Below are 13,487 nucleotides of genomic sequence, written 5' to 3' on the forward strand. Positions count from 1 at the left end.
CCGTGGCACTATTTCGAAGAAGAGCAGGGGAGTTCTCCCCGGTGTCCTGGGGCCAATGCTTATCCCTGAATCAACATCACTAAAAACCAGATTATCTGGTCATTATCACATTGCTGTTTGTGGAAGCTTGCTGTGCGCAAATTGGCTGCTACATTACAACAGCGACTGCACTTGAAAAAAAGTACTTAATTGGCTGTAAAGCACTTTGGGACGTCTGGTGGCGGTGAAAGGCGCTACAGAAATGCAAGTCTTTCTTTTCTTTTTCACGATTTCTTTTTTTCCAGTTTTGGAGACAAATAACGATTTCATAGAAAGACTTGTAATACAAAGGCGATAATGGACCCTGAGGTATGTGTTTTGCCGTGCTAGCAACTGTTACAGCAATCTGCTGCACCTGCATAAACAATCCCTCGCTGTGATAAAATCCTCTATCAAAGCGTGCCCTCGTTCACTCGAGCCCAATTCTGTTTCCAAGGCAGAATGGTTATCGAAAACACTGGGGGAAGTTCCTGTAGAAACATCTTGCCCCCCGGCAGTGCAAAAAAAAAAAACATTTTCTGCAGCAAAATGCTCAACAAGTACCGAATTTGCAGAAATTCGCTCAAAGGATGAACTGTGATTTCAGACCACAATATCACTCCTTTCAAATCGACAGAATGTCAAGCCTGGACCAGCGATTTTACAGACTAAAACTACAAAACATATCAACAAAAATGAAGCATAAATATATTTGACAGCACTAAAACAGTGCAATAACCAAATGTGGATGCAATTAAACATTTCAACAACCTCTGCAACAGCTCTCATGAAAGTCCTAAAAAAAAAAGTAACAGTATGTCGGTTGACAAATACTGAATTATTCATCCGCTCACGTTCTTGCCACCTGACTGCTGAATGAGCCTGTACGCAGGGTGTACATAGACCAGTACTTCCATTATGGATAGATCCCTTTTAACTTGATTTCACAATTGAGATGTGATCAGGTGATCTGCAGCAGGTGGCCATTTCCTAAAAATTCTTTTGATGCGAGGTGGCCAGCTCAAAAAAGATTCTCAAACAGTTAGAAGAACTGGGATAACAACAGAAAATGCTGGAAACACTCAGCAGGTCAGGCAGCATCGTGGAGAGAGAAACAGAGTTAACGTTTCAGGTCGATGACCCTTTGTCAGAACCTGAAAAGTTAACTCTGTTCCTCTTTGTTGAGTGTCAGCTGTGGCTCAGTGGGTAGCACACTTGCTTCCGAGGTCAGAAAGTTATAGGTTCAAGTCCCACTCCAGGGACTTTAGCACATAAATCTAGGCTGACACTGCAGCGCAGTGCTGAGGGAGCGCTGCACTGTCGGAGGTGCCGTCTTTCTGATGAGACGTTAAACCGAGGCCCCGTCTGCTCTCTCAGGTGGACGTAAAATAAATCACGGCACTATTTGTAAGAAGAGCAGGGGAGTTATCCCCGGTGACGTGGCCAATATTTATCCCTCAACCAACATAACAAAAATAGATGATCTGGTCATGATCACATTGCTGTTTGTGGGAGCTTGCTGTGCGCAAATTGGCTGCTTTGTTTCCCACATTACAACAGTGACTACACTCCAAAAGTACTTAATTGGCTGTAAAGTGCTTTGAGATGTCCGGTGATCGTGGAAGGCACTGTATAAATGCAAGTCTTTCTTTCTTTCTCTTCACGATGCTACCTGACCTGCTGAGCGTTTCCAGCATTTTCTATTGTTATTTCAGATTTCCAGCATCCGCAGTATTTTGCTATTGTAGAAGAACTGGGATTTATGTTCAGCAGTGACAAGATGGCGCCAGCTCACGTGAGCCGTATTTGGAAATCATTAAAATGGCTGACGAACTGCGGTATGGTGTGTCTTCTACAATAACAACAACTTGCATTTATATAGCGCCTTTAACATTGTAAAATGTCCCACGGCGCTTCACAGGAACGTTATCAAACAAAATTTGACACCGAGCCACATAAGAAGATATTAGGACAGGTGATGGTAGGTTTTAAGGAGTGTCTTAAAGGAGGAGAGAGAGGTAGAGATGCTGAGAGGTTTAGGGAGGGAATTCCAGTGCTTAGAGCCCAGGCAGCTGAAGGCACGGCCGCCAATGGTGGAGCGAAGGAAATTCGGGATGCGCAAAAGGCCAGAATTGGAGGAGCGCTGAGATCTCGGAGGGCTGGAGGGCTCGAGGAGGTTACAGAGACATGGATTTGTGAAAGGTAGGTCATAGCTGATGAACCTGATTGAATTTTTTGAAAAGGTGATTAAAGTAGTCGACAGGGCAATGTCTACAGATAGAGTCATAGAGTTATACAGCACAGAAAGAGGCCGTTCGGCCCATCGTGTCTGCGCCGGCCATCAAGCCCTATCTATTCTAATCCCATTTTCCAGCACTTGGTCCGTAGACTTGTATGCTATGGCGTTTCAAGTGCTCATCTAAATGCTTCTTGAATGTTGTGAGGGCTCCTGCCTCTACCACCCCTCCAGGCAGTGAGTTCCAGATTCCAACCACCCTCTGGGTGAAAAAGTTTTTCCTCAAATCCCCTCTAAACCTCCTGCCCCTTACCTTGAAACTATGCCCCCTGGTTATTGACCCCTCTACTAAGAGGAAAAGTTCCTTTCTATCGATCCTATCTATGCCCCTCATAATTTTGTACCCCTCAATCAGGACCCCCCTCAACCTTCTCTGCTCTAAGGAAAACAACCCCAGCCTGTCCAGTCTCTCTTCATAGCTGAAGCGCTCCAGCCCAGGTAACATCCTGGTGAATCTCCTCTGCACCCTCTCCAATGTAATCACATCCTTCCTATAGTGTGGCAACCAGAACTGCACACAGTATTCCAGCTGTGGCCTAACTAGCGTTTTGTACAGCTCCATCATAACCTCCCTGCTCTTATATTCTATGCCTCGGCTAATGAAGGCAAGTATCCCATATGCCTCTTTAACCACCTTATCTACCTGTTCTGCTGCCTTCAGGGATCTATGTACATGCGCAGCAAGGTCCCTCTGATCTTCTGTCCTTCCTAGGGTCCTACCATTCATTGTGTATTCCTTTGCCTTGTTAGTCCTCCCAAAATGCATCACCGCACACTTTTCAGGGTTAAATTCCATTTGCCACTCTTCTGCCCATCTGACCAACCCGTCTATATCGTCCTGTAGCCTGAGGCTTCCCTCCTCGCTATTTACCACTCCACCAATTTTTGTGTCATCTGTGAACTTACTGATCATAGCTCCTACATTCATATCTAAATCATTAATGTACACTACAAACAGCAAGGGACCCAGCACCGATCCCTGCGGTACACCACTGCTATATGCTATATGTTATATGGACTTCCAGAAGGCATTTGATAAAGTCCCACATAAGAGACTGTTAACTAAGGTAGAAGCCCACGGAATTGAGGGCAAATTATTGACCTGGTTCGGAAATTGGCTGAACGGCAGGAGACCAGCAGTAGGGATAATGGGTAGGCACTCAAATTGGCAGGATGTGACCAGTGGTGTCCCGCAGGGATGTGTGTTGGGGCCTCAACTATTCACCGTATTTATTAACGACTTAGGTGACGGCATAGAAAGTCATATATCCAAATTTGCCGATGACACAAAGATAGGCGGCAATGTAGGCAGTGCGGATGAAAGCATAAAATTACAAAGGGATATTGATAGATTAAGTGAATGGGCAAAACTGTGGCAAATGGATTTCAACGTGGGCAAATGTGAGGTCATCCACTTTGGACCTAAAAAGGATAGAACACGGTACTTTCTAAATGGTGAAAGGCTAAAAACAGTGGAGGTCCAAAGAGACCTGGGGGGTCTAGGTACATAGAGCATTAAAATGTCATGAGCAGGTACAGAAAATAATCAAAAAGGCTAATGGAATGCTGGCCTTTATATCTAGAGGACTAGAATACAAGGGGGTAGAAGTTATACTGCCGCTAAACAAAACCCAGGTTAGACCACACCTGGAGCACTGTGAGCAGTTCTGGGCACCACACCTTAGGAAGGATATATTGGCCTTGGAGGGAGTGCAGCGCAGGTTTACTAGAATGATACCCGGACTTCAGGGATTAAATTATGAGGTGAGATTACACACACTTGGGTTGTATTCTCTGGAATTTAGAAGGTTAAGGGGTGATCTGATTGAAGTTTTCAGGATATTATGGGGAACAGATAGGGTAGATAGAGAGAAACTATTTCCGCTGGTTGGGGATTCTAGGACTAGGGGGCATAGTCTAAAAATTAGAGCCAGACCTTTCAGGAGTGAAATTAGGAAAACTTCTACACACAAAGGGCGATAGAAGTTTGGAACTCTCTTCCGCAAATGGCAATTGATGCTCAATCAATTGTTAATTTTAAATCGGAGATTGATAGCTTTTTGTTAACCAAAGTTATTAAGGGATATGGGGCAAAGGCGGGTATATGGAGTTAGGTCGCAGATCAGCCATGATCTCATTGAATGGCGGAACAGGCTCGAGGGGCTGAATGGCCTCCTCCTGTTCCTATGTTTCTATGTATGGGGTGGGGGAGAGGCTATAATCTAACGCAATAATCTGTTATAAAAAGAAATGGTGTAATTTAAAAGATTAAGAGTACCTGAGATATCTGCCTTCACGACAGTCGTTCAAGTGTTCAGTGAGTTATATCTTGGGCTTCCTGGATGAATATTAATTAGGGAGGGTTTCGCAGGTGGCTAAGAGGCAGACTAAATCAGCAGTTTAAACTCAGGAATAGTTACAGCAGTAATCTGGGAATAAATGCACATTATTTTATAAAGTGGCCTTTTGTTAATACTATTTTAATATTCGGAAAGATAACTGTTACTGAAACACTTGTCTGCATTAAGAGGCAGTCTCTTCAGCAAATGCATGAAAAGATATGTTTTTCTTCTCCTTACCCTAAGAAGTTACTTTCTCTGGCTGAAGGGGGGGAGGGAGGGTGGGTTGAGGCACACTGGGGTCCTGACCCCTTGACCTCGGTCAATGCTGCTCTTTCACCAGTGTGTCTAATTTTTTTTCCCTTTCTCTTCAGGGAGAGGCTGCCTCTCCGCGTTAGCTGAAATCAGTGCGTCGCTGCAAGTGAAAAATTGCAGGCACAAAACCCACAGTGCAGAGAATCAACTGAAAATTATTAAGACCACTTTCCAAAAGGAGCACGTCCTGCTACCTGGATCCCTTTGGAAAATCAATATTGGAGAGACGACGATAGTTGATATTAAACTTGCAGTAGATTTACTAATTCGCGTTCCTGGCACTAATGGGCAGAAAATCATGGGGGAGGGGGCACCAACTTCTGTGCCTGAATTCCTGATATGCTGTCCTGTCGCGCGAAGCCCTGTGCCAAGTGCACTAATTCATAAAATCTACCAGACTGGCTTTCACCCAAGACCTATGTTCAAAGCCAGTCCACACTGAAGGGAGTTCTCTCTGTCTGCTGTCTATTTTTAATTCATTCCTGGGATATGGGCGTTACTGGCAAGGCCAGCATTTATTGTCCATTGCCATTGAGAAGGTGGTGGTGAGCCTCCTTCTTGAACTGCTGCAGTCCCACAGTGCTGTTAGGTAGGGAGTTACAGGATTTTGACCCAACTACGATGAAGGAACGGCGATGTATTTCCATGTGGGGACGGTGTGTCACTTGATGGGGAACTTGGAGTTGGTGGTGTTTCCCGTGCGCCTGCTGCCCTTGTTCTTCTAGGTGGTGGAGGTCGCGGCTTTGTGAGGTGCGGCCGAAGAAGCCTTGGCGAGTTGTGGCAGTGCATCTTGTGGACAGTACACACTGCAGCCACGGTGCGCCGGTGGTGGAGGGAGTGGAAGTTTAAGATGGTGGACGGGCTGCCGATCAAGCGGGCTGCATTGTCCTGGATGTCGTCGAGTTGCTTGAGTGTTGTTGGAGCTGCACTCATCCAGGCATGAAATGCTCCTGAAGCATCCAGGCATGAAATGAGTTTGTACAGTTTCAACTCATCAGGTAGTGGGCAAGGAGCCACAGCACAAAACTGCCACAAACTCAGCACTAATTGGCAATCTCATTAAGAAGGCCACAGGATGCTTGGTGTGTGAAATGGAACATGTCACACTGGTGCAGTAGGGGTACAGTTCTTTAGACGCTGGTCTGAGGGTACTTGTAGGTACATTGTCAGAGTAGAGTAAAGGCAGTCTTGAAAATGTACAAATTGCACCACACACAAAAAAAAACAGTTCTTTAAAAATAAAACACATGTATAATTTTTTCTGACACGAGTCATGTATAAGAGGAGAGCTAGCTTGTGGGGAAAACCTATCCCCAATGACATGAAGTACTTGAATTAACATAATCGATAAAGCCAAATCTCAGCCCGCCTCCAGTTCTGGCCTCTTGCGCATTCCTGATTTCCACTGCTCTGCCATTGGTGGCCGGAATCCCCTCCCTAAACCTCTCCGCCCCTCTAATCTCTCTTTCCACCTTTGAGACGCCCCTTTAAACCGACCTCTTTGACCAAGCTTTTGGTCACCTGTCCCAATACCTCCTTACGGGGCTCGGTGTCAACTAACGCTCTTGTGAAGCACCTCGGGATGCTTTACTGTGTTAAAGGCGAGTGGCTGTGGTGCTTCAGTGGATCATGTTATTTTGGCTGCCACTGTTAATTCAGCTGCTTCACGCTGCAGTGTTATGTAATTCCTCCAAGCTAACTCCTCATCATGTCATCAGCAGCCACTTCTTAAGCAATATTTATTTATTGAAGCAAACAAATAGGTAACAGTGCTCGGAACACTCTGGACATCGTTTTTACAAGAAGCACCAATGGTGTGAAAATCCCTCTTTAAAGATTGATTCCCCTCCCAGACTCAGGTGTTAGGCAGCGTTCCAGACAAACAGATCACCTGCAGCATTGAACACGATTGTGACGATTTAAATCCTTTGGAGGATTGTTGTGAGCTTTCCTGCAGCGAGAAAGAACTGTAATAAGATTACAATATTTCAGCTTACTGGAGGAATGCGTTTTCCCTCGTACTGTTCTGTTGCACTCGGTGTTATAAATGTGCAGCGTGTCGTATCAGGAGTGGCTGTGTGACAAAGAAATGTGTGTGCAGCTGGAACGCCACACAGTGCATTCGGCAGCCTGAGCATTCGGAGCCAGCTACCCAGCCACTCGAGCTCCCCACCCCCCCCGTCCCACACTGTTGCTGCACACTGTATGACGTACAAGACCGCCTACTTCCACCTCCGTAATATCAGCAGTCTCCGTCCCTGCCTCGGCTTATCTGCTGCCGAAACACTCAGCCGCGCTTCCGTTACCTCTCGACTCGACTATTCCAATGCTCTCCAGGCTCCCACCTTCCACCCTCCACATACTTGAACTCATCCAAAGCCCTGCTGCCCGGATCCTAACTCGCATCGAGTCCCGTTCACCCATCACCCCCTGTGCTCGCTGTCCCGTGTCCTAACTCGCATCGAGTCCCGTTCACCCATCACCCCCTGTGCTCGCTGTCCCGTGTCCTAACTCGCATCGAGTCCCGTTCACCCATCACCCCCTGTGCTCGCTGTCCCGTGTCCTAACTCGCATCGAGTCCCGTTCACCCATCACCCCCTGTGCTCGCTGTCCCGTGTCCTAACTCGCATCGAGTCCCGTTCACCCATCACCCCCTGTGCTCGCTGTCCCGTGTCCTAACTCGCATCGAGTCCCGTTCACCCATCACCCCCTGTGCTCGCTGTCCCGTGTCCTAACTCGCATCGAGTCCCGTTCACCCATCACCCCCTGTGCTCGCTGTCCCGTGTCCTAACTCGCACCAAGTCCCGTTCACCCATCACCCCCTGTGCTCGCTGTCCCGTGTCCTAACTCGCATCGAGTCCCGTTCACCCATCACCCCCTGTGCTCGCTGACCTACATTGGCTCCCGGTCCAGCAACGCCTCGATTTTAAAGTTCTCATACTTAAGTTCAAATGCTCCAAGGCCTCACTCTTCCCTATCTCTGTAACCTCCTCTTAGCCCTACAACCCTCCGAGGTCTCTGCTCTCCTCCAATTCTGGCCTCTTGAGCATCCCCGATTTTAATTGCTCCACTATTAGCACCCATTCCTTCAGCTGCCTGGCCCCTAAGCTCTGGAATTCCCTCCCTAAAGCTCTCTGCCTCTCTCTCTCTCCCCCTTTAAGACGCTCCTTAAAAGCCACCTCTTTGAACACGCTTCGGGTTACCCGTCCTAATATCTCTATGTGGCTAGTGTGTCAAATTTTTGTTCGATAATCGCTCCTGTGAAGTGCCTTTTAAAGGCGCTATATAAATGCAAGTTGCTGTTGTTAGTTGTACAAGATGATTTTAATCTAAGGTTTTCAACTTTCTTCCTCAGGAACTGAAATTAAAGCAAAGCTGCTTCAATTGTTAATTTTTCCAGCTCAAAACAAACAATCTGGATAGGTGCATCAAGTTAAATGAGTTCGCGTTCGCTCCCCTGAAGGGGCCAGTGGATCAATATGTAGGCCAACAGATAAAAAGACTGTGCCGAGTAGGACTGACCACATAGAGAAACATTAGGACAGTTGACCAGAAGCTTGGTCAAAGAGGTAGCTTTTCAGGAGCATCTTAAAGGAGGAGAGAGGGGTAAGGGTTTAGGGAGGGAATTCCAGAGCTTACGGCCTCGGCTGCTGAAGGCACAGCCGCCAATGGTGGAGCGATGACAAACTGTGAAGATCCCAGAATCAAAGCCTCACCCGTGCGGAGCTGGCTGATTTCAGCTGTGTGAAGTCAGGGACACCATAAATGACGTAAGAACATAAGAAATAGGAGTAGGAGTAGGAGTCGGCCATTCGGCCCCTCGAGCCTGCTCCCCCATTCAATGAGATCATGGCTGATCTTCTACCTCATCTCCACTTTACTGCACTAATCCCAGATCCCCTGATTCCCTTAATATTCAAAAATCTTATCGATCTCTGTCTTGAATATACTCAATGACTGAGCCTCCACAGCCCTCTGGGGTAGAAAATTCCAAAGATTCACCACCCTCTGAGTGAAGAAATTTCTCCTCATCTCAGTCCTAAATGGCCGAACCCTTATTCTGAGACTGTGACCCCTGGTTCTAGACTCCCCAGCCAGGGGAAACATCCTCCCTGCATCTACCCTGTCAAGCCCTGTAAGAATTTTGTATGTTTCAATGAGATCACCTCTCATTCTTCTAAACTCCAAAGAATATAGGCCGAGTCTACTCAATCTCTCCTCATAGGACAATCCCCCCATCCCAGGAACCAGTCTGGTGAACCTTCGTTGCTCTCCCTCTATGGCAAGTATATCCTTCCTTAGGTAAGGAGACCAAAACTGTACACAATACTCCAGGTGTGGTCTCACCAGGGCGCTATATAATTGCAGTAAGACATCTTTACTCTTATGCTCAAATCCTCTTGTAATAAAGGCCAACATACATGCTTTCCTAATTGTCTGCTGTACCTGCATATTAACTTTCAGTGATTCGTGTACAAGGACACACAAATGACCTCAAACCCCTTGGGCTAGGAGCTGGAAAATAAGCAGCTATAGCCCCTGTTCATTCTCACTGTCCAATGACTCCTGTTAGAAAAAGTGTATGCTTGTGTTTGTGTGTGTGCGTGTGTGTTTGTGTTTTGTGTATGTGTGTTTGCGTGTGTGTGTGTGTGTTTGTGTGTTTGTGTATGTGTGTGTGTATTTATGTGTGTGTGTGTGTTTGTGTTGTGTGTGTTTGTGTGTGTGTGTGTGTGTGTGTGTTTTTTTGTGTTTGTGTGTATTTGTGTTTGTATGTGTGTGTGTATTTGTGTGTGTGTGTATGTGTTGTGTGTATGTGTTGTGTGTGTTGTGTGCATGTGTGTTGTGTGTGTGTGTATGTATGTGAGAGTGAGTGTGTGTATGTGTTGTGTGTGTGTGTGTGTGAGAGTGTGTGTGTGTGTGTGTGTATTTGAGAGTGAGTGTGTGAGTGAGTGAGTGAGTGAATGAGTGAGTGTATGTGAGAGTGAGTGTGTGTATGTGAGAGTGAGTGTGTGTGTGTGTGTGTATGTGTATGTGTTGTGTGTGTGTATGTGGGTGTGAGAGTGAGTGTGTGTGTATGTGAGAGTGAATGTGTGTGTGTGTATGTATTGTGTGTGTGTGTGTATTTGTGTGTGTATTTGTGTGTGTGTGTGTGTTGTGTTGTGTGTGTTGTGTGTATGTGTGTTGTGTGTATGTGTGTGTGTGTGTGTTGTGTTGTGTGTTGTGTGTATGTGTGTTGTGTGTATGTGTGTGTGTGTGTGTATGTATGTGAGAGTGAGTGTGTGTGTGTGTATGTGTTGTGTGAGAGTGAGTGAGTGAGTGTGTGTGTGTATGTGAGTGAGTGTGTGTGCATGTATGTGAGAGTGAGTAAGTGAGTGAGTGAGTGTGAGAGTGTGTGTGTGTAAGAGAGTGAGTGAGTGTGTGTGAGAGTGAGTGTGTGTATGCGAGAGTGAGTGTGTGTGTATGTGAGAGTGAGTGTGTGTGTGTGTGTGTGTTGTGTGTGTGTATGTGTTGTGTGTGTGTGTGTGTGTGTGAGAGTGAGTGTGTGTGTGTAAGTGTGTGTATGTGTGTGTGTGTATGTGTGGTGTGTGTGTGTGTTGTGTGTGTGTGTATGTGTTGTGTGTGTGTGAGTGTGTGTGTGTAAGTGTGTGTATGTGTTGTGTTGTGTGTGTGTGTGAGAGTGAGTGTATGTGTGTAAGTGTGTGTATGTGTGTGTGTGTGTGTTGTGTGTGAGTGTGAGTGAGTGTGTGTGTGAGTGAGTGTGTGTGAGTGAGTGAGTGAGTGTGTATGTGTAGAGTGTGTGTGTGAGAGTGTGTGTGTGTGAGAGAGTGAGAGTGAGAGAGTGAGTGAGTGTGAGAGTGAGAGTGAGTGAGTGAGTGAGTGAGTGTGTATGTGTAGTGTGTGAGAGAGTGAGTGAGTGAGTGAGTGTGAGAGTGTGTGTGTGTGTGTAAGTGTGTGGGGTATTGAATGGGAACTGCTTCAAGCTCGGGTTGCACGTATTCCTGGAGGTTTATGACCTGACCTCCCACCTCCACCCGCCCCGCCCCCCACACTCCCGCCATTGGTCACCCGCCCCGCCCCCCACACTCCCGCCATTGGTCACCCGCCCCGCCCCCCACACTCCCGCCATTGGTCACCCGCCCCGCCCCCCACACTCCCGCCATTGGTCACCCGCCCCGCCCCCCACACTCCCGCCATTGGTCACCCGCCCCGCCCCCCACACTCCGACGCACGGCCTTCCCACCGCTAAATGGAAAGCGAACAGACTCTTCATACCCAACTGGAGCACACTTGGCTATCAGTCAAACAACCTTCTTTATCCTTTCTTCAATATTTTTATAATGAATAATGAAAAGTATTCAATAGAAATGAAAAAAAAATGCACTTTTTCTTTTAAACACCCCGATGATTTGAGTCCAGGGTTGCTCGCAGCAGTCTCCAGGAGAATAATCTCCAATTTCTGGAGACTCCAAGACAATCCTGGAGGGTTGGGAACCCTACACCCTGGCTCAGGTGTGCTGCAGCCCCTTTCCCACCTCCAATGGTCAGGTAGCCTGTTGACGAAACTCATTTTCTCAGCTCACGCATGAAGACCAGGCACTCGGGGGGTGAGATACCAGAGTGCGGCTCGACCGAGGGAGCTTAACGCTAATAACAGTCAATGTCTTGAGGACAGGAAGGGAGAAAATTGGAAGGTACCACAATTCGAAGCCAAAGTTATTTTCAATTTTTTTTCCCCACAGGGAGGGTTCATTATTTTTATCTAAGAATCTTTTTTATCCGGCTGAAAATACGGCACAAGTCAGCAATCATGCTATTCAGTGTTAACAAGGAAGACTGATTTTGACATCACATGATACTAAGCCAGCAAGCTGTGTGTTTATCAGAGTGCATTCATTGCTAATCCTCTGCCAAAACTTACTGTTCACACAATTGCTTTTATGCTGGGTCTTTGTCAAGGAAAATGCATTTTGTGGGATTTTTTTTTTCTCTCTTGGCAAACTCCTCAATCGGCATCAACATTTTGGTATCTTCCTCACCTGATCTACCGTCGCGTTGTATGTCCACGTGATACCAGTCGCCGTCGTTCACCTTCCTCATTGTCGATTTGATCTTTATCGCACCGGAGCCCATATCCAGCAGCAAGAACAGGTTCCCGTCCAAAAGTTCAACAGCGAAAAAGTCCACCTTCGTTTTCTTCAAGCTCCTCACGTCTTTCCTTTCCTGCGGCTTTCCGTGCGTGAACAGGATGAGCCCATTGGGCTCAGAGGTACGGAAATCAAACGAGATCGAGCCCATCTTCTTGGTGTTCCATTTCGGCAAGCTGATGTACGCCTCCGGTGCCTCGAAGGATATGGGGTCCAGGGTGGCGACGTTCTCACATTTGAACACAACATCGCCGTGGATCTTCATTTTAGGATCCTTAATCCGCGCCAGCCGTGACAGCTCTAGCCTGATGTCGTTGTTTTTATAAACGACCTGTCAATCACAAAAAAAAATAAAACAGCACAAGGTCATCTTTAGTTCAGCTACAGTTGTACATGTTTTATTGCCTGTGCAGGTCAGCAGATAGGTGAGGAATGAGAAGGCAATGGCTTGTCACAGGGGGCTGTTGTCAGAACAAGGACACTTATTTTGAATTATAATGAAAATAAATAGGCAGTGTCAAAAGGCGCAATGTGTAGTCAAATGTTAATCTAAAACTAGTGGGCGGTGGAGGGGGAGTGGGAAACTCACGCCGATAAATCGCTTCCTTTCATCTCACCACAGTGAAGTCCCACTCAAGCTGCCTGATTTACTGGTTGATTCTTACCATTGTTTGTTTAAAAGGAAGATTCTACACTGCTGAATATTTCACAAACTATACGATGCATCATAGATTCACAGAGTAGTACATTTGGCCGATCGAGTCTCTTTCGAAGAGCAATCCAGTTAGTCCCACTCCCCCCGGTTTTTTCCCCATATCCGTGCAATTTTTTTCTCTTTCATGTATTTATCCAATTCCCTTTTGAAGGCAACTATTGAATCTGTATCCACCGCCCTATCAGGCAGCGCATTCCAAATCCTCACCACTCGTTGCGTTAAAAAGTTTTCCCTCATGTCGCCTCTGGTTCTTTTGTCAATCACCTTAAATCTGTGCCCTCTGGTTATCGACCCTTCAGCCACTGGAAACACTTTCTCTTTATTTACTCTATCTGAACCCTTCATGATTTTAAACGCCTCTATCAAATCCTTCTCCGCTCTAAGGAGAACAACCCCAGCTTCTCCAGTCTACCACGTTAACTTTAATTTGAAAATCAGGAGTAAACAGGGGATTCTGGAAGAAGCATTTCACAAAGTTGCATGCACACCTTAAGCGGTTCTGCTGCTGGATATTCAAGGCTATTCCCATCATCTCATCTTGGCATCACCTCAGCCATTGAACAATCCGTTATTTTTCTTTCAAGCACATTACAGATCATTTTTACTTGTATTTCCTCTCTCGTGTGTGTGTGCTTTTTACTACCGCTCCCTTCATTCCG

The 13,487-nt window shown here is 46.5% G+C and overlaps 1 protein-coding gene across 1 annotated transcript in view; it reads right to left on the reverse strand.

Annotated features, from left to right (window-relative positions):
* nrxn3a (neurexin 3a) overlaps positions 1 to 13,487 on the reverse strand; it is a 2,455,668-nt gene that overhangs the window by 1,737,261 nt on the left and 704,920 nt on the right. The window contains exon 7 of the mRNA XM_086002654.1: positions 12,006 to 12,444. Within this exon, the coding sequence (XP_085858780.1) occupies positions 12,006 to 12,444 (439 nt within the window). The remainder of the gene's footprint in view (positions 1 to 12,005; positions 12,445 to 13,487) is intronic.

Source organism: Somniosus microcephalus, chromosome 12 (genome assembly GCF_052327205.1).
Source record: "Somniosus microcephalus isolate GS21.2 chromosome 12, FLI_Smic_1.0, whole genome shotgun sequence".
Taxonomy (NCBI): domain Eukaryota; kingdom Metazoa; phylum Chordata; class Chondrichthyes; order Squaliformes; family Somniosidae; genus Somniosus; species Somniosus microcephalus.